General features: G+C 32.2%; 1 protein-coding gene, 1 long non-coding RNA gene, 1 other non-coding gene and 1 pseudogene across 3 annotated transcripts; 3 read left to right on the plus strand and 1 right to left on the minus strand.

Annotated features, from left to right (window-relative positions):
• The window catches only part of LOC130824887 (short-chain dehydrogenase TIC 32, chloroplastic-like), a 31,958-nt pseudogene extending 24,914 nt beyond the window's left edge, over positions 1–7,044 (minus strand).
• On the plus strand, positions 5,269–5,384 carry LOC130826372 (U5 spliceosomal RNA). Its single transcript, XR_009047076.1, has one exon. It is a non-coding gene; the product is annotated as a U5 spliceosomal RNA (small nuclear RNA).
• Positions 7,045–10,310: 3,266 nt separating the features above from the next.
• LOC130825749 (uncharacterized) lies at positions 10,311–13,041 on the plus strand. Its single transcript, XR_009046945.1, has 4 exons — positions 10,311–10,659; positions 10,783–10,948; positions 11,720–11,789; positions 12,212–13,041. It is a non-coding gene; the product is annotated as an uncharacterized LOC130825749 (long non-coding RNA).
• Positions 13,042–21,346: 8,305 nt separating this feature from the next.
• LOC130824888 (uncharacterized) lies at positions 21,347–27,519 on the plus strand. Its single transcript, XM_057689908.1, has 7 exons — positions 21,347–21,410; positions 22,483–22,734; positions 26,455–26,663; positions 26,804–26,861; positions 26,907–26,975; positions 27,066–27,275; positions 27,383–27,519. The coding sequence occupies exons 1-7, from the start codon at positions 21,347–21,349 to the stop codon at positions 27,517–27,519; spliced, it is 999 nt and encodes a 332-aa protein (XP_057545891.1).
• The last annotated feature ends 293 nt before the right edge of the window (positions 27,520–27,812 follow it).

Raw genomic sequence — 27,812 nt, forward strand, 5'->3', positions numbered from 1 at the left:
TCCTTGTGTGAAGTAATATTGCAAAATTGCACCTTCTGTGAGTTCTTTTGCATTATCACATCTTACAGTTTTAATATTTAATTGAAATTGCGTGGAAGAATAAGCAATAAAATTTTTCAGAATTGAAATAGCATCAGATTTGTATTTCAAGAAATGAACCCAAGTATGTCTTGAGTAATCATCTACAATAGTAACAAAAAAATTACATTTGGTATATGTAGGAACTCTATAGGGTCCCCAAATGTCAACATGAATAAGCTTAAAAGGTTGAGTTGTTTTTATTGTACTAAGGGAAAAGAAGATCTAGTTTGCCTTGCTATAGGACAAAATTGACAAATACATTCTATAGATGGAAGAGTAACAATATTCTTGGTAGCAGTCTGTAGTTGAGAAAAAGGAAATTGTCCTAGACGGAGATGCCATAGTTTAGCAAGATCTGCATTTGGGACATGGATGGCATGACAAGAGATGCTAGGAACAGGTGTGTGTAGCTGATTGGTGGAAGACTGGATTTCATGTGTTGTGCAGTAGAGGCCTTGATGAAGATTACCAAGAACTTGAGGAAGGGTCGAGTGAGGGCCCTGGATCATATAAGAAGAAGCAGTGAAAGTGATGTCACATTGGAGGTCAAGACACAATTTATGTATGGAGATAAGATTATAGTGAAAGTTAGGAACATGGAAAACATTTCTCAAAGTGATATTTCCTGGTAAAAGAACAGAACCAATATGTTTAATATCAATTTGTCTACCATCAGATATGGTAATAGTGTGAGCATGGGATTGTAAGGGAGTATAGGAAGAAAAGAGACTTAAATCATGGCAAATGTGGTCTGTGGCGCCACTATCCAAAATCCAAATAGGATTTATGGAGCTCATCATACAAAATTTATAGCTAGAGAAAAGAATCGGAGAAGTACCTGCTTGTATTATGGGTGTTTCAGTATTATTGCTTTCAGAATTTTGATTCTTGGATAAAAGATTCATGAGTTGATTGTATTGATCAAGATTGATAGGTGGAGGAATATCAGAGGTACCAGCTTGAGATTGCATATCAGAATCAACAATATTGTGACAAAGATTGGCAGATTTCTTATCCCTATTCCATGTGTTGGGGTATCCATGAAGCTTATAGCATCGTTCAATGTTATGGCCTGATATTTTGTAGTGATCACAAAACCATATAGAATTTCTCTTGGCCCCAATCATTTTATTTGCAGCAGTATTTGAATGGGTATTGTAATTGTTTGTGAGGTAAGTGTGTCTGCCATACTTATGAGGATCAGTAAACCGTCTTCTATCAACTGCAAAAGCCATAGGTTCAAGTTGGGTGGTTGTAGTAGCGTTGGTTACAGCTTTTTGATTTTCTTCTTGTAAATACATTCTATACACTTGATTTAGAGGAGGTAAAGGTTGTATCATTAGGACATTAGTTCTAACTTGTTTGAAATCATCGGTTAATTTCATCAAGAACAACATGACTCTTCTTGCCTGTTGGGATCGTAGATTGTTCTTGTTAGAAGTGCAAGTGCAGGCATTACATGAACATACAGATAAAGGATCATGCATATCAATTTCATCCCAAATGCTTTTGATTTTGGTATAAAAATCAGCAACTGACTCATCAGGTTCTTGTTCAACATCCAACAAACTTTGCCGTAAAGAATATAACTGTGAAGCTATAGCTTGACCATATCTTTCTTCCAAATCATTCCATATTTCAGCAGCAGTTTTGCAGTAATATACACTTTTTGCAATGGTTTTTACTAAAGAACAATGTAACCAATTCTTGACCATGTCATTACATCTATGTCAGGCGGCGTAATTGATATGATTTAAAGGAGGTTCAGGAAGGGAGCCATCAATGAAACAAAGTTTATTTTTAGGGGATAAGGAAAGCATAATAGATCTTTTCCAATCAATGAATCCAGTCCCATTGAAGGGTTCGGGAACAAGTTTAATAATGGTAGTATCAGAAGGATGGATGTAAAAATGGCTTCCATAAATGGTGCAAGGATCCTGATTTTGTTGAGTATGATTGTTGTGATTTGGTGAATTTTGTGTTGGTTCAGACATTTTGACAAACACTTGGACGACAGATAAGAAAGAAGATCAAGAACAGAAGGAGGAGTAAGGAAAAAGAATCAATGAAGCAAAAACGCGAAGAATAGAAATAGGTAAAGAACACATGCAATGGAGATATCAATAACAAAGGGCAATTCAAGAATCGAAAAACAGAAAAAAAATTTGAGGCAGAAGAATCAAAATTGAAAGAGTAATGGCGGAATAGAAGAAGGAGAAATCATAAAACCTTTAATGGCGTCTGATACCATGTTAGAATTCCTTGGAAGAATTGGAAGAATGCCATGGAAGAATAATCATCAAAAGAGCACAAGGTAGGAGCAATTATCTCATTCTATTCATTATTGAAAAATACCCAGACTAGAGGTATATATACAAGGAGGAGCCTTCTAAACCAAAAGAAATAAAACAAAAAGTACAGCTGGAAAAAAAAGAGTGACACACTACTTAAGCTTGAGAGCTTTCAGAATGTCCAACATTCTACTTTTTGTGATATTGAAAGGCCAAATAGCTTATATTTTACAAAGTTTTTGCATCTTAAACGTTTGAAGAAGTTGTAAGCAAGTTGGGTGTTTAAGATTCTATCACTCAACTTGAGGGGGAGTGTTAGAAAGTAGTATTATTTTAGGAAAATTCAGTAACTATTTTTCAATAGTGTTTATTTAGATCTTTAATACTAGATATTTTTTGTTTAATTATTCTATTATAAGTAAGGGCTCACGTCGTACATTTGTGATAAAAAATAATAAGATAGAAGTAATTTCAAACTCTAAACTTAGTTATGAAATTCTTCACCAACTTTATCCCTATAATTATGCTATATTGTACTCAAAAACTCTCACCGATTCGTATGATGTAGTACACATGTAAAGACACGTATGGAGCAACATAAATTTGTAGTAATACTACAAGTATGTATTAAAGGTAACATATAATACCATGATGGATGGTTGAGTTTATCAAAAGAAATTCCTGCAGGAGTTGAATATGGATGAGCTTCTGATGAAACGTTAATAATCCTTCCTTCTTTACCACTTTGTTTTGTTGTGTTTTTCATAGCGTCTAACAGTAGATATGTTAAAAGGAAATGGCCTACAAATGCATACGAGTATAAGCCATTAGGTTATATCTAATAAGGTATATGTTGCATCAAAATTGATCATTTACCCAAGTGATTTGTTGCAAAATTTAGTTCTATGTTGTCTTGGGAAAGAGTGTAAGGAACACTACATATGCCTGCATTGTTGCTGCAAAATCAAAGCATAATAAATTACCAAGGAAATTAGTGTTCTAATAATCAAAGTGTAAATACTAAAATTTAAATAGCATAAATGTGGAGATTAATGTATTCAATTATATTAGTTGATTATCGTGTTTTGCTAGAAACCCACTTTAATCTGTATATTAATTAGATTAATGTATTCAATGACTATGTTTTAGCTTTTAATTAACAATAAAATATAATTAAAAGTGATTAATTAATAGTGCCCAAAAGAAAATGGAACAACTAAATTAAATCGGAAAAAATACAGTAAAACTATAAATTCCAATAGTTTGAGCAAACAAGTAAAAAATATGATAAAATTAGTCATGTTAATTGTTACGATCTAACATTTTCTAACACTATGTATGGACACGAGAAAATTGAGGGAAATAATTGAGAAGAAAATGAGGAATTAAATTGCATTTCCTTCATTTGGCTAACAATAGGAAAAATATATGAGAATGTAGGAAAGAATATTGGAGGAAGGGGAATTTGAGGGAGAAAGTCCATCACATTTTTAACTAAACAAATCTTTTCAAAATTGAAAAGATTTAAAAAAAAAGCATTTTAATTCTTCTTCTCGACTTCTTTTCTTTTTCCTCTCTTTCCTTTCTTTTGCATTCTTTTTTAAAAAAACCATTATTTATTTTTTCAACAGTATTATTCAAACATAGTGTATAAGTAATGTAACAAAATTAAATATTATAATTACTTACATTTAGAGCTGTTCAAAACAAACCCGACCCGAAAATCCGATCCGGAATCGAAAATTATCCGACCCGAAAAAATGATAGTTTTTTAGGTTTACCGAACCGCAATTACCCGAACCGATACTTCACTCGAACCGTTTGATAACCGAAAAGGGCAAAATCGAAATCGAACTGCAACCGAATTTTATAACCGACATATAAACCTTAACCGATGTTACCCGAACTGAACAGTGATCGACCCGAGTCAAATCTGACCCGAATTATGCACGTAACCGAATGTAACCTGACTAAAACCGATTAAGATCGAACTGTTTTTAACCCGAACTGATACAAACCCGATCGATTATTAATCGAACTGTTTTTAACCCGAACTGATACAAACCCGATCGATTATTAATCGAACTGTTTTTAACCCGAACTGATACAAACCCGAACCGATTGTAAATCGAACTGTTATAAATCCGAATCAAATTTTCACCTAATTTTAGCAAATTAAGTCCAATTTCAGTTTTCTAATAATACGGAAAAAGGAAGAACACAAGTTCTATACAGAAGAGATTGCATACAGAATATATATATATATATATATATATATATATATATATATATATATATATATATATATATATATATATATATATATATATATATATATATATATATATATATATATATATATATATATATATATATATATATATATATATATATATATATATATATATATATATATATATATATATATATATATATATAAACTAATTGAAATAAATTGATCTGCCTAATATTAGGGCTGGCAAAAGCTGTCCTGACCTGCTAACCTGATCAGAAACCGACTCGAAATTAGCGGGTTTGGGTTTAGATTTTTGACGCAATTAATTAAATGGGTCAACCCGACCTGATCTGTTTATTAAATGGGTTAGGTTCAGGTTGAATATTTAAACCCGAAAAAACCTGTTTAACCCATTTATTAAGTTTAAGACGGATCAATATTTGCCAAATACTTCGTAAAACTAAGATAATACCAATTACCATGTATTGAGGGATTTGTCAGCTGAAGATGACTTTCAATAAGAAAGGAAGTTGTCAGTGGGATTTGTCAGCTGAAGATGACTTTCAATAACAAAGGAAGTTGTCCCTCATCGGCTATGAAAGATAATAATAAAAGAAAAATCCTTTAAATCACTTCCACAGATCTCATACCAACTTACGCAGTCACGCCGTGAGCACAAAGCGAACTATTCTTTTGCCTTTTACTAAAGAATACCGTGTGCTCGCTGCATTAAGTGGCATACGTTTATTTTTGGAGGAAGCCTTTAATTAAGGTTAAATGGGTCAAATGACCTGAAATATATGAATTTAATGACCTAAAAAAAAGTAGGTTAAATTGGACATTAGCAGGTTGATCCGATCTGCTACAGATCAAGTCGGGGTTTCAATTTTTGACCCATTAATTAAATGGGTCAGGTTCAGGTTAATGTTTTATGACCCATTTTTATATGATCCGAACCTGAAAATAACCCAACCCGACCTGTTTGACACCCCTATCTGTTATATCTGATAAAACAATCGGTAATTATTTTTTGTAAGTAAATGAGCATACATCAATTAAAAACCTGACTATTAACTTATTTCGATATTGACCCGATCAATAGTTATCCGTAACCGATAACTACTCGAAAAATAAAGCTCGAACCCGATCTGTACCCGAAAAAACCGAACCAATTAGTAATCGATGACAACCCGAGACCGATTGACACTCGACACGAACTTCAACCGACAACGAACTGATGCTAACCCGATAGCTTGAATAACCGATCTCTAACCGAACCGTGACTAACCGACTTGACCCGAGTGTGACCCGTTGCAACACACAGCCGAAAAATAACCGATCCGAAATGCAACCGAACCGAATAACATCCGTCCGAAACCGACCCGATCAACCGAATGAACACCTCTACTTACATTAGAAGGTTTAAGGGAACATTAGAGGACTTAAAGTTTGATGTAAATTTTCTAACAGATGCCATTGAACTCAAATAACACTCCATTATATCAACCTTAGCACAAGGAATTTCCTTGACTATTCTATCTTTAACTTGTCTTCCAGCATCCAAGTTCCTGACTGTCATGATAACATGAACACCTCTTAAAACAAGAACTCGCGTGGTTTCAGCACCAATTCCACACCACTTGACGCTCCTGCAACTCTCACTTGGATTAATTAGAAACTTGTTTTATTTAGTTACTCCTTTTTAAGTAAAAGAAATGAAAATTTTCATGTGCCATCCTCATAAATATTTGTCATATAGAATAATCAAATTGGTTAATTGTTATATTTATTGAATTAGATAAAGATAAAGTTTATTTTATTATACTATATAACATTATATATTATTATATTTCTACTGAGTTGATTAATTGATTGAAATAAATAGTAAAACTTTATTCAACTAAATTATATCATATCAAAAAACCATCATATATAATACAATACAATCATATGATACAATATAATGAAAGAGTTGGAAAATTCTGAATGCCAATTTATTAGAGCTCTAACAAATGTAATTACCTTATTGGTTGCTTATTAATTAGATGACAATTTAATTTAGGAAATAATATTGATTCAAAAAAATAAAATTTTTACAATGACCATAATTTATTAGCATATTTATTGATTTGTTAAATTAGGTAAATAATTATATGACATCAAAAAACTTTATTAAAAAATCATTAATTTTTAAATCTGATAAATTTTTTTAAAGATAATAAAATAAATTTTCTTTACAAAAATTTAAAAGAAATTTAAAATCCTCTTTTACATAAAAAATTTCAATATTTATTTTCTGCAAAAAATATAAATAATTAAAAATTTATATTTATATGTAATTTCACGAGTTCTATACTAGTTTGATGACAAATGAAATATAAAAGTATTTAATAAATGAACTATTAAGCATTGTAATTGTATTCACCTGCACTTCATAGACTTAGCTTGTATACATATTATTATATTTTTCATTTAAATTTTAATTCTGAAAATTGTCTTTATAACTTGCTTTGTGATAAGTTTAATTGATTATGACATCATCAAATCAAAATTGAATCTCATGAGAAGTTGACTAATTATTAGTTTTTAGTGCTGATGATGATAACATCTTTTGTATAAATATTTATATTATTCTAAATAGATGAGATTTATGTCCACTATTTTATGGGGAATTCAACATTTTGATTATGGCCAATTTTAATTCGCTTGTTTAAGCTTAATAGATTCCTTTTTAGGTAGCTTAAAAATCATTCATGACCATAAATTTTTTTTTATTAATTGCGTATTCAACAAGCTAAAAATTTAAAAGTTATTCAACAAATTAAAAAGCTAAAGGCAAACAAAAAACTCACAAAAAAGTCATACACTAAACAAAGCCAATAATAAATTTGAGTATATACTGAATCACTTTATAATAAAACTTAATTGAGGGATATTTGGGAAAATATATTTTCTCAATTTTCCTCGGCTATTCTATGCCATTTCATTATTTCAAATTCTCAATATTTATTATCTTAAGCTCTTGGCTTAATAGTTTTACTTCATACCAAATACAAGAAAAATAATTGATTATCATTTAGTTTCCATTAAACAATTATTTTCAATGGTCAAGTGTTTTCCTAAGAAATATTTTTAATCAAACCAAATATCTCATAAAATATACCACCTCCATTTCTTTTTATATTGCTATATTTTTACTTTTACACTGTTTAAAAATGTTGTTGTGATTATCTTTAATGAAATTTCTAACAATAAAAAAACAATTATGAGATACTTGTTAGATTCTTAACAATATTACCGGCTCGCTTCCAAAGTCAAATTGGGAAAATAAAGTAAGTTAGATAGATGATTAAAGAAATATGATTTTTAGAGAGGTGGAAAAATTAATTAAAAGTTAATGAAATATTTTATAAAAAAGCAATTAGTTCCCTTATTTCTAAGGGAGGGTGGGAAATTCTTTACCTCCAAATGAGGTTAATCAACCTTTTTTTTATTCATTTTTTTTTATTTACTCTCATTCTACCTCTACTACAATTTTTTCATTAACTTCATTTGCATTTCTAATTAACATTTTTAACATTAGTTTGACTTTTTTTTACCCCTTAAATATTTACTCTCAATCCAAGTAATCCCATAATTGAAAAAATTGATATTGATAAACCATGTTTTTAATTGTCTCAAAATAATTTACACTGTTGTTATCTCAAAATAATTCAAACTATCAAACTAACCTTTGGTTAATTAACAAAATTATGTGTTTTACTAAAAATAATTGAGTGTATATTTTGATAAGTAAATAAAGTATATGTTATCATTCGAAGATTACTTTAATAATATGAAATATTTTGAATTAGATTCGAGCTTGTTTTGAGATAATAGACATATATTTTGAATCATCAAAAATTCATAAATAAGACGGTTTCATGGTATGATTATTTATATTGAACTGATTATTGTATATTTAGTATGTTAAAGTGATCGCCTACAATTTCAAAGTGATTAATTAGGCAAATTAACTAATTATATTGATTTATGTCATGGTAAGACATATAAAACAAATTAACCGTTGAATTATTGATATCAATTATTCGTTTCTAGTTATACTCGAGGTATTCTGCTGATGGATTTTTCCTTCAAAAAAACCACATTTTGTGTGTCTATTGTTTAGGTCTACTAATTAAGCAGCTAGCTAATGGTCAACTGGATCTTCCGAGAGACTACTATATAATAGTTGATCATGATCTTGTTAATTGACTTATTCAATTTGTATATTAATTCATTCATTACACGACTTTAATAGAATAGTATTATATTGACACATAGATTAATCTCTTTTAAATCTGATTACAACTATATATTAGGATTAGAGGTGTTCTTTTGGAACATTGGATTGATTTTAAATGAATGTTATTTTATTCGTTCAAATTTTAATTCATTTAATTTTCAGTTGCATGTCACGTCGAGTCATACTCGAGTTAGATAGGTTAGTTACGGGTCGATTTAATAGTGATTATTCGTGTTATCGGGTTCGCACTAGTTCGTTACCCGGTTGAAGTTCAAGTCAAGTGTCAATCTGGCTCGAGTTCTCATCAGTGTATAATTAGATCGGTTTTCGGATTTACACTATTTTTTAAGAGTTGGTTATGGACTTCTATCGATCAGGTCAATATCGATTAAGTTAGTTTGTTTTTTTTGTTGATGTATGCCTATTGACATATGAAAAAAATAATTACTAGTTATTTTATCGGAGGCATCATATCAATTTTTATTAATGGGGGACATAATTGTTATTTTTTGAAACTTACTTTTCAATTCAAATTTATAACAATGTTGAGTTTCGAGATTGTTTATTTTCAGTATAGTTCAAAGGCATTATAAATGGACTTGTAAATATTTATAGAGTATATGACCATGATTTGATATAATAAAACATCGAGTTTATAATACTTATATATATGAAATGAAACTAAATATTTATAAGAGATTATTTCTGAAAATATATTTTACATAATTAAATTAATTATTAGATAATATAATAGAATATGAATTAATTATACTTTAAAGTTCAATAAACAAAACTTAATTTATTAGAGTATGTTTTTATATTTATAATCAATAAATTCAATAAAAAAATTTAATGTGTACTTTACAAGAAATCAATAACTTTGTACAACTTTGTCCCACATTTAATAAATGGTGAGTGATAACCTTTTCCGAGATACTTCTACATTAATAGTTGATCATGATCTTGTTAAAGTAATTTGTTTTTAAAAGCAATCATTATGCCATCTTCGAGTTCATTGACTTATTCAATTTTTATATTAATTCATTCATTACACGACTTTAATAGAATAATATTACATTGACAGTAGATTAATCTCTTTAAACAGAATCTATAACTATTATTAAAACTATTAGTAACTATTATATAATATTGTTTATGTATCACAATCTCAACAAAAATTTTTATGATTAATATTTATATCTTTGATTATATTACTTTCTAATTATGATTATAATATTATGCATATTAATTGATTTTATTTTTTTTAGGTCACATCATATAATGTATATGTAATTTTTAAGAATTTTAAAATAAATATTAAAAATGAAAATTATTTTGGGTTGCGTTGAATAAATTAATTTGGGCCAAATTTAAATGAAATTGTGAATAAATGATGGCTTTGGAACAATTAAGAAACCTTCCATGAGTCATGTAAAAGAAAAAATAAATAAATAAATAAATGGAAATCAGAAATCAGTTTTATGCTTTCCACTATTCATCATCTTCATCAACACTAACTTTTCAAGCCTTAATTTCATGAACCTAAAGAATTGAAACGACAATTGCCTTTCTTCTCAAACCATTCGAAACCCTTGCCTCTCATTCTTGTCTTCTTGGTTTTCAATTTTTGAAGGAAAAAACCCAAACCCCATCTTCATCATCTGATTTCGAAGCAACAAACCCTAATCAATCTGATTTTCACCCTTGATTTTCGAAGATCCCTTATTCAGCATCTGATTTTAGAATTAGGGATAAAGCAACAACAGGTTTATTCATCTTTCCTTCTTACTCTGATTTTCGAATTGAACAGCTCAAACCATATATTTTTCTTCCTTTCTTCGTCCTTGGTTCAAGATAATGACAGTGGCGTTTTTGTTTGTCTCTAATAGTTGATTCTTGTAAACACAGCAACAAGCAACATCCATTCATTGGTGACCAGCCTTGAGTCTTCCCTGTTCTTGTGAGTTTCGAAGGAAGCAAACCACAGAACCTTCTTCCCAAGTCTGATTTCTGAGCGACATTACCTTGGGTTTCAATTGCCGCCTTTTTATTGAGGTAGTAAATAAATTCATGTTCTCTGCCCTTTTGATGATTGTTTTATGTATCTTATTATCAATTTGCAAGCATCTTTGCATCTTTTCTTCTTAGATTATTTTATTCTTCTTTTCCTATGTTATCCTTAAGAACCATTACCACAATGATTGATAATAATAAAAGAAATGGGCTTGTGTTGATGATATTAATTTTATGGATATCAAGATTATGAGTTCCGTTGTGAAATATTGGTTATTGATAAAATATTGGATTAGTTGATATTCTTGAAGAGATTATTAGATTCTTTAGATGATTATTGACCTTGGTTTAAATGTAGACATTTGTGTTTAATTAGGCAAAGTGATAATTAGTAGCAGATTTTTGGATGTTGGACTTGTTGGATATAAATGATTAGTATGATTATGAAACTAAGAAATGGATAAAATGTGTGTTTTGATAGGTGATTTGATGCTTTCGAATGTATTAGGAAACTCTTATTGAAATCATTGATTTAGGTATACATGAACAATTTTGTGGTTAAATAGGTAGAAAGAAAGGATGATGATTGTTGGAAAACCTTTAGGAGAATGTGAACAATTCTTGAGTATTGGATTATAACCTCTTTATGGCATATGGATTGGATTATGTTAGAATATGATCAGTTTTTATGGTTTGGAAGTCTAAAATAAAGGCTTGGTTAAGTTACAGTGTTAGGATGAGATGTAATAAGTTGTAGGTTAGTAGTTTAGCATCGAACGCTCTTTCGTGATGTTGTGATTTGTTGTGCTTCAGGAGGCGACATCATCGACGAATCTTTCTAGTGATCGCGGAGAACCAGACTTAGCTCCTTGAAGCATCTTTGGTGAGTAGTAGCAGTCCCTTAAAGGTTTTGGCCATAATACAATTTTGAAAATGGTTTTATTAAAGCTGTGAGTTTTATAATGTTGAGACAAATTTGTTATGAATGATTATGCTGATATTGATATGGTCAATGGATTGGGCTCACGAGCTGGTCATTGACGGAGTAGAGAGAAAATCTCCCTTACTCTCTATTTTGAGGTGAATTATCATTCAAATATTAACTAGCCTTACCCGAGAGTGACATAGCCTTAGAGATATGGATGTTCCTCTCAACTGGACTCCCTATGCGCACATAGATCTAGAAAACTGATGTTGCTTTTAAACTTCTATTTTGAATTACTGTGTTTTGTTGTTTTGGATTGTTACTTCTCATTCAGTTAAAACCTGACCCCCTGTTGTTTCCATCTTTTACTTTGTTTGCAGATTGGAATCGGTCAGGAACGATGGTTAACGGTGATGATTAGAGTTACAGAGATGTTATATTGAGCTGAGCAAGTGAGAAGTGTTCTATTGTATTAGGAGTTTTCTAATTAATGTATATTAGACTTGGTTGTGCTGGTTAAATTGGATTTATAGAGTGACTTGTATGATTACTTTATGATTTAGATAGATGTTTGGATTCAGAATTAGCTGATTTAGCTATGTTTTAGAATTAAAGACTCATTTGCACAAGTTTTGAAATTGCGACTTGAGTTTCTTGAGAAGTAAACTTCGTGATGACCTTGTTTACTCAGTCAACGGTAAGTTGGGTTGTTACAATATTAGAGAATCATTTTTTTTCTAGTATTTATAAAATATTAACAATTTTATTTATTAGATAAGTATTATTTAATTAGTGTATTGGATATTTTGATATGGTTAAAAGATAATACTCCCTCCGATCTTTTATGTTTTTCCACTATGGGGTTTTCACACAAATTAAGAAAAATTGAATCTTTGGTTGAAGTGAATATTATTTTAATTAGATTGTAGTGTGAAGTAATGATTATATTGGAAGTATAAGTGATAAAATAAATTTAAGCAAAAGTAAAACTATAAAAAAAATTGATTTTATTAATCTAATAATGAGGAGAGGAAACCGTACAAGAAGGAAAAGTAACCAACTTTCCGAACTTTCCAAATTGGGAAAGCTTGGAGGGTTATGCTCAAAAAAGGAGGGAAATTAATCCATTCTAAAAATCAATACAGCCATACATGAACATTCCAAACTCCTTACATTGGTCAATTTACAACTACATGGATTAAGAACTTAATTGAGGCTAATCATAGATTACAAGTATAATCTGAAAAAATGACCTTACAAATTCCAAATCAGCTTATATAAGCTGCTGTATAGTACACCAAACATATCAGTTCAAAAATCCTTAACAGTCCACAAAATCTTGAATCATCTTCAATAATAGTAACCACTATACAACCTTAACAGTTTCAAAAAAAAATCAGTGCATCATTACCTTCCAATGGCTTTAGGAAGTGAGGATGAGGAACAGGGGGCATGATACTTTGGATCAAATACATATCATCCAGAGTCCAGTTCAGAATTAGAAGAAGAACCACAGAACATGGAGGAATAACAGTCACAGCAACAAGATCATCATAAGCCAATGCTCAGCAATGAGTTAAGGCATCTTATTTTTCAAGAAATGTTGTCACTAAAAGTTAGTGACTCACTTCCTCATGGGACATTTAAAAGGATTGCTCAAAAATACAGATATCATCATAGATACATAAGAAATTTATGGAAACGAGCAATTCAAACCAAAGAAGCAAACAAGCAATACGTTGTAGAATCGAAATACAAAAACTGTGGAAGAAAAAGAGTGGTGGTACCACCAAACATACTTGAGTCTAAACCAATGGGCAATCGTACGTGCATTAGAGATGTGGCAACATGTTTAGACTTAGCACCGTCAACGATTTGGAAGTTGATAAAAAAGAGGCGAGATAAAGGCACACTCAAATCCATTACACCTCGTTTTAACCGACGTCAACAAAATAAGAAGGGTGGAGTGGATTTTGAGCCTTATCCAAGAGGACACCATTCAAAGACATCCAATTTACAATGCCATGTACGATTTTATTCATATAGACGAGAAGTGGTTTTATTTAACCAAATAAAACTAAGAGTCTATCTAGCACACAAAGAAAATATCCCGTATAGGGCAGCGAAGTCATCAAAATTCATACCTAAGGCTGTGTTTTTAGGGGCAGTTGTAAGGCCTAGATGGAATCGATATGGCCAATGTACATTTGATGGAAAATTTGAAAATTTCCCTTTCATTAATAGGGTGGCAGAACAAAGAGACTTAAAAAATCAACCAAGAGGGTCAATAGAGATTAAACCAACCAAGTCAGTTACTCAAGAGGTGTGTAGGAGTATGCTTATATAACAACTCATTCCAGCTATACTAAGAAAGTGGCCAAATGATGGTCCTTCCATTATTTTTATTCAACAAGATAATGCAAGGGTCATATCACAAATAATGATCCGATTTGGCAACAACACAATAGGCAAGATGGTTTAACATTCATTCTTACACAACAACCTCCAAACAGTCCGGATTGTAACACTCTTAATTTGGGTTTCTTTAGGAGCATACAATCACTACTGCATAAAAAGATGCCCAAAAATATGACAGAATTAATAAAATCAGTTGAAGATGCATTCGGAGAGTTACATCCAAATACCTTAACTAATGTGTGGATCTCATTTCAACACCATTTAAATAAGATTCTAAAGGTTAAGGGGTGTGATGACTACGTACAACCACACTTTGAAAAGAAGGTACAAGAATGAGGATGCTGCACAAACTTCACAGATCATTCATGAAGCATATGATGAAGCAATTGAAGAAACTCAAGGATGATTATCTTAATCACAGCCCCTCAGCTTGTTTTTGTTTAAATCATCATTAAAAATGTGACTTTTAAAACTTAGGAGCAAAAAAGTGTCAACCACAATCCATATCAATGATTAATGTGCATGGTTTTGCTTAGTCACTTTATTATTTTACATTATTTCAGAAAAAAAAAGCCCCCTGATTCATCATAATGGTTATGAATCATCTCAGATTATAATTGTTCATCAACAAATGAAGCAACTAAACATGCTAAAAAATCAAGTGATGTGTTTAGGTTTAACAAATGCTACTCAACCAAGTAATTAAAGTTATTTTTTCAAAATTAAGAGGTCAATAGTCCTCAACAGAATGACATCACAGGGGCTTGTACAAAAAAAACATGAAGAAACAGTCCTAGAACATCAACATAAACCAGAAGAACATCAATATAAACAAAACCCCAAAATATCAACATAAACCAGAAGAATGTCAACATAAACATAAACCAGAAGAACATCAACAAAAGAATAGAACATCAACAAATTTCAGCAAACATAAATAAAAGATCAACATAAACCAGCAACAAACAGCAACACAAAAACCAGCACCAAAATGTCAAGTATAATTCTAAAAAAACGAAAAACAAAACTACCTTACAATCATCAGACACGTTTTTTAGGGTTTAATTTAGCCCTAGAATCAATAACATCTTTAGGAGTTTCAGGGACAACCAAATCGAGTTGATTTTGTTTCTCATTAGGTGGAATTGAGGGATTTAATTCAGATGGAGAGTCAAAGATCCATTCAACAATTATTGGTGGTGGTTCTGATGCAAATGCATCAAGGAACAATGCCCATGACAATGAGGATCAGGAACAAGACAATGTTCCCAACTGTTCATCTACGCCAAACATACATGGGACACAAGAAGCCTCCATGAATGTTTCTCAGCAATCAAAGATGGGCCTAAGAACACGTATAAAGGCCAAAGAAGTCCAAAGCATCACAAGGAACAACAACCAGGCCCCAACAGAACAGACAGAAACTAATAGCAAGGGAACAGAACCATCTGTCAAGCAGCTGACCTTGGTGAACCGCCTGAGATCAGACCGGAAGTACTTGGACCGGGAAGAAGGGTGGAATGGCATCTCATCACATGGGCCAAGCCATCATGGGCCCAGAATACCACTAGTGGTGCACCAAGAAACCTGTGGAACAAGCTAAAGGAGGGCCAGTCACCAGCTTGTAAAGTCAGAAATTTGCCTAAGTGTTGAGCATTCTGTTTTGTATTCTGTTTGTTTATTTATCCACGTGTATTAGTTAGTTTGCTTTGTAACGGCTAGTTTAGATTTCAAAGCCTATAAATACATGGGCTCTCTTTGTAATAAGACACGTTGAAGATTGTTTTTGAATATCAATACACTTGAGGTATTTTTCAGAAAAAGGATTTTTCTGAGTTTTGAAGTTTGTTTGCAAACTTCATCAAAGGTTGTGGAGCAACCTTTGGCCGGAGAGGAGACAAATTACGGAGTGATTTGGATTCTCAAAAGCACCCTACAATCAAGGCTTTACAATCCTTGCATTGTACCTATCATTGTTTCAGTCATAAGGCACGATAAAGGCCTCTGTCCACCATCATCAGAAAAACAAGAAACTCTTTCTTGGTTGTTTGTGTGAGTCAGTGTGTGTGTTCATTGGATTTCTGAGTGTTTGAGTGTTCCCTTAATCAAGATAATTGTCTTATCTTCATCCTTGCACTACACCCAATAATTCCCACCCTTGAACACGCATCAAATTGGTATCAGAGCCATTTTCACGAATTGGGCAAAGTCACATAAGAAAAGGGAATGCAAGAACTGTTGTCATTCTGTTCTGGGTTGTTGCAGAGAAGATAATCTGGGCGATTACCACGAAGTTTTCACGAATTCAATCAACATTGCCATTACAATATTCAGGGAGTGATTCCTCCTATTACCTTTTCATTTTTGTCAATCAATTTAATAATTACACGCATTTCAGACACAACACACACACACAGTGCACTGAATTCTGTTTTCTTGCATTGCGATTTTGTGATAATCGAATTTTCTGGGAAATTTGTTGTGTAATCTTTGTTGTTGTTATCGGGTTGTTGAATATGGATATAGAGGAAAGATTAGGACTAATGGAAGAGAGTATGCGTAGGATAATGGAGGAAAGCATGCGTCAGATGAGGCGAGGGATGACTGGTCTGGTTAGGCACAATCAAATAGATAGAACACCAAACCCTAATTTGCGAAATCACGAAGATCGACTAATGAAAATTGATATTCCTGAATTTGATGGAAATTCCTATGACCCAACCACTTACTTAGATTGGGAAGGTAGAATGGACCAATACTTTGAATTCAAAGAAACCCCACCACACCAACAGTACAAATTGGCTAAAATCAATTTGACAAAGGCAGCTTCCTTTTGGTTAGAAGGGGTACAGGAACAGAGGCGTAGGGAACAAAGGGGTAAAATCAACACTTGGGAAAAATTAAAGAAATACATGAGAAGGAAATATGTGCCCCCCACTTATCAACAACAGTTGCAGGTGCAGTTTAACACCCTCACACAAGGAACCAAATCTGTACAAGAGTATATTCAGAAATGGGAGAGACTCTTTGTTTTGTGCAAAACCAGTGATGATGAGGAGTTGTTAGTGAGTAAGTTCATAGCAGGACTAAGGAGAGACATTAGGTATAAACTGATGCTTACACCCAACCTCACAGTGCACACAGCAGGGATTCATGCCATTGAGATTGAGAAACATGCCAATAAAACCATTGCTGCACAGAGTAGGAACATCAAGACTTATTCCACTAAGAATGTTAACACCATAGCTGCACCCACAAGGAATATACAGGGTAGTAATCAGAGGACCAGCCCTGTGAGAACAGAACAACCTCCAAAGGATATAGTTTGTTTAAAATGCAATGGGAGGGGACACTACAAGAGGGAATGTTCAAATGCTAGAGCCTTCACCATGAGGGAATGGGATGAGATCAGACAGGACACCAGGCCTAAGAAGATATTGGTGTCTAGGGATGGACAGGAAAAAGAAATATATCCACCTAACCTGAGTGATAATGATAGTACCTTCATAATGGGTGAGAATGGGAATAGAAATAGGTTTGAAGGGGATACTGAGAGAGAAGAGGAAGAGGACCTGGAGAGGATATTGCCTGAAAAAGAACAGGATAATTTGTCTATTAAAAGGAGCTCACACACTACACCTAGGTCGGAAAATTCAGATCAGAAGGAGTACACCTTCCAAACCAAGTGTGAGGAACAAGGGGAAGTAGGTGACTTAATCATAGATGGTGGTAGTGAGTCAAACTGTGTAAGCAAATATTTGGTGAATGAGCTGAACTTAGAAACCAAGCCTCACCCACACCCCTACAAGATAAAATGGTTGGACAATAAGTCAAGTGGGTTTGTGAGAAAGCAATGTTTAGTGAGCTCGACTTTAGGCACCTATACTGATGAAGTATTATGTGATATGCTTGACATGGATGCATGCCATATGCTGCTAGGAAAACCATGGCAGGATGACAAAAGAACCATACATGATGGTTACACTAACACCTATACCTTTAGGCACAGTGGGAAGAGGAATGAATTAGTGCCTCTACCTCCACACAGAGCTGTTCCAACTAAACCCACTAAAGCACCTATTCATTCCATGAACAGAAGAGCATGTGAAAGGGAGACTAAGGGGAGAGGAGAGCTATACCTTTTGGTCACTAAGGAAGTTCATGATGCTATACCTATATCACCTGAGTGGAGGGACCTTTTAGACCAGCATAGGGATGTTTTTCCCAACGACTTACTCCCTGGTCTGCCACCTCACAGAACTGAGCCTCCACAGAAAACAACAAGCAGTAAGTCCACGCTGTCTTCACAGAAACTAATAGGTAATTAGTCTTTGGTGAACAAGAAGGTAAGAGTTAAGGAAGATAGACGAGAAGGGCAAGCATTTCGGTTGTTCAACAAGAAGGTTAGAAAGAAGGGTAACAGCTTAGATGTTGGAAATGTTAACTTGTTAGACAACATTTGGGAACAGAGTAGACTTAATGCCAGGCATGTTAAGAGGGTTGAGTTCATGCAAAATTTCAACCTTGTTGCTCAGAATAAAAATGGGAAATCAAACTTGGTGACACTTGCATTAAGTAGGAAAGCACACTTACTAGCTAAACCAAATGCCAAGGTTTTAGGATTCCAGATGATTAAGGGGAAACATCATACTGATCCAAACTTCAAAATTATATACACAGGGGTTGAATATATGTATATAATGAGTATTACAATGCCTATATCACTAATTACTCTTTCCTTGCATTACAGACTACATGGGAATGCTAGACAACATGCTGAAAAAAAGATGGAAGAACACAAGCAGATGCAAAGGATCTTTGAGAGAGCTACTGTTATACATCAGCAGAGGATTAACAAGAACCATAGGTCCCTACACAGTACTGGGAACAATGCCTTTGAGATCCAACTCCCTGCAGAGTACAACGTCTTTCCTATCTTTAACATAGGAGATCTTACTTTACATGAACCTGATCAAGAATTGGGGACAATTCTTCTCCAAGAGGGAGGAGTTGATGCAAATGCATCAAGGAACAATGCCCATGACAATGAGGATCAGGAACAAGACAATGTTCCCAACTGTTCATCTACGCCAAACATACATGGGACACAAGGAGCCTCCATGAATGTTTCTCAGCAATCAAAGATGGGCCTAAGAACACGTATAAAGGCCAAAGAAGTCCAAAGCATCACAAGGAACAACAACCAGGCCCCAACAGAACAGACAGAAACTAATAGCAAGGGAACAGAACCATCTGTCAAGCAGCTGACCTTGGTGAACCGCCTGAGATCAGACCGGAAGTACTTGGACCGGGAAGAAGGGTGGAATGGCATCTCATCACATGGGCCAAGCCATCATGGGCCCAGAATACCACTAGTGGTGCACCAAGAAACCTGTGGAACAAGCTAAAGGAGGGCCAGTCACCAGCTTGTAAAGTCAGAAATTTGCCTAAGTGTTGAGCATTCTGTTTTGTATTCTGTTTGTTTATTTATCCACGTGTATTAGTTAGTTTGCTTTGTAACGGCTAGTTTAGATTTCAAAGCCTATAAATACATGGGCTCTCTTTGTAATAAGACACGTTGAAGATTGTTTTTGAATATCAATACACTTGAGGTATTTTTCAGAAAAAGGATTTTTCTGAGTTTTGAAGTTTGTTTGCAAACTTCATCAAAGGTTGTGGAGCAACCTTTGGCCGGAGAGGAGACAAATTACGGAGTGATTTGGATTCTCAAAAGCACCCTACAATCAAGGCTTTACAATCCTTGCATTGTACCTATCATTGTTTCAGTCATAAGGCACGATAAAGGCCTCTGTCCACCATCATCAGAAAAACAAGAAACTCTTTCTTGGTTGTTTGTGTGAGTCAGTGTGTGTGTTCATTGGATTTCTGAGTGTTTGAGTGTTCCCTTAATCAAGATAATTGTCTTATCTTCATCCTTGCACTACACCCAACAATTCCTACCCTTGAACACGCATCAGGTTCCCTTTCAACAGAAGGAGAAGAAGGTGGAGATTCATGATACATAGATTTAGCATCATCTTCAAGAGACTTGTGATATGCTTCAAGATCTATTTTTGACCACCTCAAAATTTCATTTGAGTACGAATGTGAACGACCATGAAAGGAACAAGAACAAAATTCACCATACTAACAAAGACCATCGTAAAGAAATGAAGGAATTGAAGAATCACTCTTAGATTCGTCGTTTTCCATCTCAAAAAATTAAAGCTTCAAGAAGACGGTAATGGCGGATGAGGAACAAGGGGTATGCAATTTCGAAACTTTGCCAAAAATCACAAAACGAACCTCAAAATATTGAGAATTAAACGATTTGTATTTTGGTCCAGTTAAATAGAAATAAAAATGATCAAGAAAAAGGGGGGGGGGGGGGGAGAAATGTAAAGAACCATGAAGATGGTTGTTTGAGGAGAGAGAGAACCGTCAAAAATGGGAGGGAGAAGGAGAAAGTAATCAGGGGAAGTAATGAGTGACACAGGCCCTAAAAGATTTTTAAGATTCCAAAGCAATAAAACTGGGTACAATAAGGGGTAAGAGGGGTTTTAAGGGGTAAAAATGGTAAAAAAAATTTCAAAAATGGAAAGTATTCTAAAGTGGACAAACATATGAAACTACCCGTTATAGTAAGGTGAAAAAACATAAAAGAACGGAGGGAGTATAATTTTTAATAGGATTGTTTTATTTTATACCATTGGTTACTTAAATGCAATGCTTAATTCTAATATGATTTATGTATTGACTATTTTTATGTAAGTCACTTATCTTTACATGATAAACAAATTAATTTTTTGTTTGAACTTTTTAAAATAACTTTATGCTTTGTTTTGGAATGAACATTTGATTTGTAAATCCTGAATTGCCTCAGTTTACTTGTTTGGGAGGTCATAAAATTCAATTTTAAAATTTTGCCCAATTCCAATCTAATTCCAATACTCTTTAAAATAGCCCATGGTAAAATGACGGCCCATGACCTGTCATTTCAAATCCAATCTGCATCTCCCACTTTCAGAAACCCTATTTTCATCTTTCACTTTCTCACTCTCTTTTTAATTGTTGTGTTCTCCCAATTCCAATCCAATATGCCTCGATCCACCATTGTTGTTGGTGTTCATTGCTCCAAAACTTTTCATCCTTACTTTTCAGGTATGCTTCATCTTTTACTTTCTATTTCTTTATCGAGCTCGGTAACGATAGCACCAATGTAGGCGATTAGTTGTTGCTGTTTTTATACTCTTTTCGTCATTGTTGACTTAGTATTTTTCGAGGTATTTTTGGAATAAAATTCTTAAATTTCAGTTTAGATTTTAGAGTTATTCGGAAAAGTCTAATTAAACAATGTTGTTATGGTCAATAAATAAAGAAACAGAAATTTCCAGAAAACTAACTTCTTGGAATTTTGATGCTTCTAAGAATTTGAGTGAAATTTCTCCCACCGTTCAATCTCATCTAAAACAAGTTGAATTTTTGTTTTGTCATTTTTGTCTAATCTTGTCTGTATTTGATGTAACATTGTTAAGTGTAATTTAAGAATTTCAATCATGATTATTGAGTGTTTGTAGTATTTAATGATTTTTGGGTTTTGTTTTTTTTTTTTTGAAAAATAAATTGTGTAATGTCGAATTTGAAAGTTTCGTCATTTTATGAACTTTATTTTTTCATCACTTCATTATTGAATCTTGTCCGTCTTCTATTTACATTATTAAGGGGTTAAAAGTTAAATCATATACTTCTACTAGAAGTGTCAAAGATTATTAATGTTAATAATAATTTATACAATTTGTAAGTACTTATTAATTGCAAAATACTACTATGTATCCTATTCCTAAGTGACAAATATTTTTTCTTGTGAGAAGACAAAAAATCCCTGATCAACATAGTATTCAAGAATCCAGAAAACGTGCAAGTAAGAATGTAAATAAAGATAAGAAAGTTTTTATGACAATGTTAGGTTTATTCATGACTGTAACAAGCGCAGCGGTTCCGGTATATAATTCACACTGATAATTATGTTTGCAATAAATAATGCGAAGGTCTTAAATTTCAAACTGTTAAAATCCATTAAAATTTTAAATCGTTTAAAAACATAAGTTTAAAATATTACAATTGAGAGAATAACACATGTTGTTTTCTCAACATAATAAAAGCATAAATACAAAGTCACCAATAAGTAAAATAAAGTGCAGCTAAATCCTTGATAAGAAAATAAATATTTCAGCCTGGATCGATCTTGAAGCTAAACCCTTCTGCAAAAATACTGTCATCCATGATACGGATGACAGCCGTTTGAATCGGAATCAGCGCCTAACGCAAGTACAAACTCCTCAACAACGTAATACTATGACAATCATAATATATTCACAAGATATGCAAAGTACATTTCAATCCTTGATTTTAAGTTCCTCGGTTCTCATTTCTCATCTTCAGTCCTCGAATACTTTCAACAACTTTTCACATTCATCACATGAATGTAAATAAATATCTTTACTACAGTCACCTACACTTGGTAACTATAAGGTTCATCCAATGGATCTACTTAGATCCATAATCACATTTGCACAACACACATAATAATGACTTTCTGATATATGTAAGGTTTGGCTAGAGGAGGAACATATTCCAAACTCTAACTGCGATGAGAGCCGTCATTCGACCAATTTTTATGCTCGAGCTGATAGGACTCTCTCAGTCCCCCTGTCTAACCCCGCATTTCTACGTGCTGGGAAACACGGGCGCCGGATTACATGTCGGTCCGTGGTTCGACATTTCCTTACTATCAGAGTCATTCATCCAAGTACACATAAGTTCAAATAAAACTCCGTGTTATCTATTTCACATTGCTATAAGTCGACCCTAGTCTAGTTAAATTCCAAGTCAACATCCTCTTAGTCCTTTTAGGGAAATGTCAACATATTTACTAATTCAATAATTAAGAGATTATCAATAAATAAAATTTCATAATTTATAACAAGGTTCTAGAGGATATGTAATTTATCTACAACACTATACAAACTTATAAAACTAAAGGAAAATATTTCATAATATTTATTAAGGAATTTCCATAAATTAAACATGTAAATTAATTAAACATTCATAATAACCAATAAAATATTCTAAGATATATTAGAGGTCAAGAAGCTATATGAAGTTAGTTTTAGACCATAAAGTTAAAGAAAAACAAGCCTATGGATTCTAACTAAATTGTTTGGTCAATTTACCGATAAACCAACATAAAATTATTAATGTCTTCAAAGGTCCAAGCAAAATTTTTCCAAGGGTCCTTATATGACCTACTGTATATGGGAGTTTCTCATAAAAATTTTAAGTCCAAAATAGTCCATTTAGTATTTGTTTCATATTTTATTGTTTTTAAAATTATCGTTTTATTTAAAATTTACAATGGTCCATAGATGGTCATATAAACTTCTCCAATAATCAAATTATAAACCTACTGCCTATATAAGAGTCTCATAAAAATTATAGCTCAAAATAACTTCATTTAGTAATTATTTTATAGTTTAACATTTTACATTTTATCAGTAAGTAGTAAAACACATAGGAAAATTCATAGAAAAATACCAAAAGTTAATATTCTGGTCCAAACTTGTAGAAAACGTAATAAGATGATTTTATAAATTATTTTATCCACTAAAATTATATATAACCCCCTATTATATAGTAGAACATATTTCATTACTTAAAATTTCATAAATAACCATTTTAATGAAATAACTTGAAGGAAGTGAACTTAAATGATTTTCAAAATTTTATCTACTTTGGAGTTCATATAAAAAATATTCCTAAAGTTACTAAGGTCACACAAATTTATCCACAACAAGAACTTCACAAAAACATCCCAAAACACCGTTTTTATGCATTTTTACATAATAGAAATTCAAAACATTTACATGCATGAACATAAAGTGAAAATACACATAATTAAACATATATCCATCAATAATATATTTAAATAAAAATAAATTTAATACCGATTTTGGATATTAACCACAATACTTGAAAACTTATAATATAAACATATAAATAACAATTCTAACATTAATATATATAAAAATATCATAAGTTTTCAATTTATTACATGCATATACTTAAACTTATAGTAAACACTTTATTTTTTTACTTTTAACACAAAAAAATGTGTTATTCTTACTTTAAGTGAACATGCAAGATAAAATTTAATCAATCTAACATATTGTCATATCTTTCACATATTCAACTAAATATAATGTAAATGTCACATAGTAAGAAGGTTAAGAAGTGTGCACCATGAGCCACCAAGGATGCAAGAGAAATAATCAAAAATAAGAACTCCAAAATAAGAGAAAATAAGCTCCAAGAATAATCTTCAAGGTTTCAAGAGTAATAATCCAAACTCCCAAAATAATAATACTAGAACCTTACAAAAGTTGATGATTTTGGTTTAGGAAATGATAAAACTTTTTCTATCTTAATCTGTAACTCCAATTAAAAATTCCACATTCAACTTAAAGTCAAAATCTCTCACCATCATAAGTCCATTTGCGGCATGTCTTACTAAAATGCTCATAACTTCTAGCTCCAAACTCCAAATCCAATGATTCAAGTGTCTAATTGCTCACGACTCCAACACCCATATTTCTTAAGAACAAACTATAGTGTTAAAATGAGTACAAGATGGTCAAAAATCCACAAAATAGAAGGTGTTTGAAATTAGCTTACTCTTAGTTGTCCAAAATCTTTGAGGGCAAAACATAACATTTCATGCTCCAATTGATGCAATTCTTGGGTCTAAATTGTGAGGAATTTTGTGTATAAGATCACTATAAGGTTTATTTATACATTCATGAAGAGAAAGATGGGTAAACACTTCAAATTGTGTCCATGTATACAGCTGACCAAAAATAGAACAACATATTGTGAATGTTTGCTTGAGGATGAGGGACTTATAGAGCTTGTATATGTGCGTGTGAGATATCAATGTAAAGCTTTGGATGTCTAACATATTATAATATAAAAATATGAGGCACTTATTAAGAGAATTTGGAAGAAAAAGGATGATTTGTTGAAGGTATATAAGCTGCCAAAAACTGTTGAGATGAAGGGGTAGAAAGATAGGGATGGATCTCTCATTTCTGGAGGGATATAAGGGCGTATAAGGTATCTATAGAAATCTTAGAGTGTTATAGGAAGTTTTCAAGTTGTAGCACTCAATTACATAGGGTATAGCTTAGGTAAATTAGGGTATCTTTCAGACCCTGCTAAACTGCCATTCAGCCTGACCTTTGTATAAATCTACACTATTTTCTTTCATTATACCTTAAGCTACCTCAATCTAATGGTTTGGTATCTTCAATAACATGCATGGGGATGAAGTGGTAAAAGACGAGGTCAAAATATACTCATTTACTATTTTTAAATAATTTTATAAGTAGGATAATAGTTTTGAGAAAAATTCTGAAATACTTGTTTTTAGGAAAAAGTATACTTTTGTTTGAAAATAATATAAAACCATAACCAAAACTTGTTTTGGAATACCAAAGAACTATAATATCATTATAAAAGCCTTTTTTCATAATATATTCTAAATAGATAAATTTTTTTTCTTTATATTCAAATATTACTACTTTGATTAAATCACATAGAATATAGTTTATGAAATTATTTGCAAATACTATAAAGTTTTATCATAAGAACCAAATTGATGTGTTTATCAAATCAACCAAGTTTAGAAGGAAATTAATATTATTTTAGTAAATCAAATAAACTTTAATAAAACTAAGTATATTGGAAAACTTTTCTTTAGTATGATAATATAACAATAAACAAAACAAGACTTAGTAATATACAAAGTTAACAGTTTTTTAAAAAAATTTAAACCCGTATTATATTTGGTACATTCAGATAAATAACTAAATTGGTTACTATCACTAATCCATACTTAAAGCTGTTTAAGCTAAGATCGAAAGAGACTTAAAAAATAGGGCTATTACAATGATTTTTGTTGTGGCTTGGTTTGATTTGAGGTATGGAGTAAAAGTAATAACATGGAATCAACAAGAACATATGAATAGACAAACAATTTGGATGGATATGATAGAATATGTAGGGAGCAATTACGTTTAGACAAACATTGTTTTGAGAAATTGTGCAATATTTTACAATCCAAGGGTGGTTTAGTGACTATATGTTACAGTGAAAGAAATTGTTGCAATGTTTCTTCATGTTCTTGCACATGATTTAAAAAATAGAACAATACAAGCAACCTTTGCTCATTTTGGAGAGACTATCAGTCGACAATTTCATGTATTCCTTAAAGCACTACTCAAGCTTGGAAAGTATTATATAAAACAATGTAATAACCAGAGTAATTACATAAAGGATACAAAGTGGAATAGGTTTGAGGTAAGTTATAGTTTTAAAAATAAATCGATGTCTTTACTTTCTTAGGAGGTTTAATTTATAGTATTAACTAGCATAAACCATATTAAGGTGTTGTTGGAGCTCTCGATGGGACTCATATTAAAATGACTGTGCCTATTAAGGTTCAAGCTCACTATCGAGATAGAAAGGGGGACATTAGCACCAATGTTTTAGCTGCATGTGATTCAAATCTTCATTTTACTTACGATTTGCCTGGTTGAGAAGGTTCTGCTTTGGATCCACGCGTTCTACGTGATGCTCTCCAAAGGCCTAATGGTTTGAAGATTCCTAGAAGTAAGACTTTATATGTGTAACAACAACCAAATAATTTACACCAAATGTAAAATGAAATGCTAATATATGTATAATAATTATATAATGCAGATAAGTATTTTCTTGTGGATTTGAGATTTGCTAATGCTGAAGGTTATCTAGCTCCTTATAGAGGTACGAGGTACCATTTGAATTTGTGGAGAGGCACCATTCCAACAAATTACAAAGAGCTTTTTAATTTACAACATTCTTCAGCTCGAAACACAATTGAAAGGGCTTTTGGGTTATTGAAAAAGCGATGGAGTATACTTAGAGATCCAAGTTTTTTTGAGAAAAAGACTCAAATTAGAATTATTAACGCTTGTTTTATTCTTCATAACTTTTTGAGGGTGAAATTATGGATAAAACAAGTCTTATTAATGAGTTAGATGAAGATTTACTAAATATAGAGACAATTGATAAAGAAGATGTAGAAGATGATTACATTTTTAGTACGCAATCAAGTAATGAGTGGAAAGTGTTTAGAGATAATCTTGCTCAAAAGATATTTGAAGAATATCAATAGCGAAGATCACATGCTACTTGAGATTTTAGTTAGGAGATATTTGACCTCAATGTCTTAAATGCTTGTAAATATTAAGCTAGATTGGAAGTCTTTAAAGTAGGTTGTTTTGTTGGGTACATGAAGACTTGTTTAAAATCATATGGCCTCATTATTTGCACTGCTACTTGTAATTGTTCATATGTAATCGTTTCACTGAATATTCTGTATTTGTCTTTATATTGTTGAGGACGTGCTTGTTAATGTTGATTGCCTTTGCTGAGACATACTTTTAGCATTCATGATGAAGAGATCCG

Source organism: Amaranthus tricolor, chromosome 10, assembly GCF_026212465.1.
Source record: "Amaranthus tricolor cultivar Red isolate AtriRed21 chromosome 10, ASM2621246v1, whole genome shotgun sequence".
In the NCBI taxonomy this organism is placed as follows: Eukaryota; Viridiplantae; Streptophyta; class Magnoliopsida; order Caryophyllales; family Amaranthaceae; genus Amaranthus; species Amaranthus tricolor.

Bases quoted from the DNA above. Each gene is read 5' to 3' on its own strand.
- LOC130824888 (XM_057689908.1), top strand. From the start codon at position 21,347: ATGCCTCGATCCACCATTGTTGTTGGTGTTCATTGCTCCAAAACTTTT. The intron at 22,735-26,454 runs GTAAATAAATAT...TATATGTTACAG, and splicing joins TTCACATTCATCACATGAAT to TGAAAGAAATTGTTGCAATG. The intron at 27,276-27,382 runs GTTTTTTTGAGA...TTAATGAGTTAG, and splicing joins GAGTATACTTAGAGATCCAA to ATGAAGATTTACTAAATATA.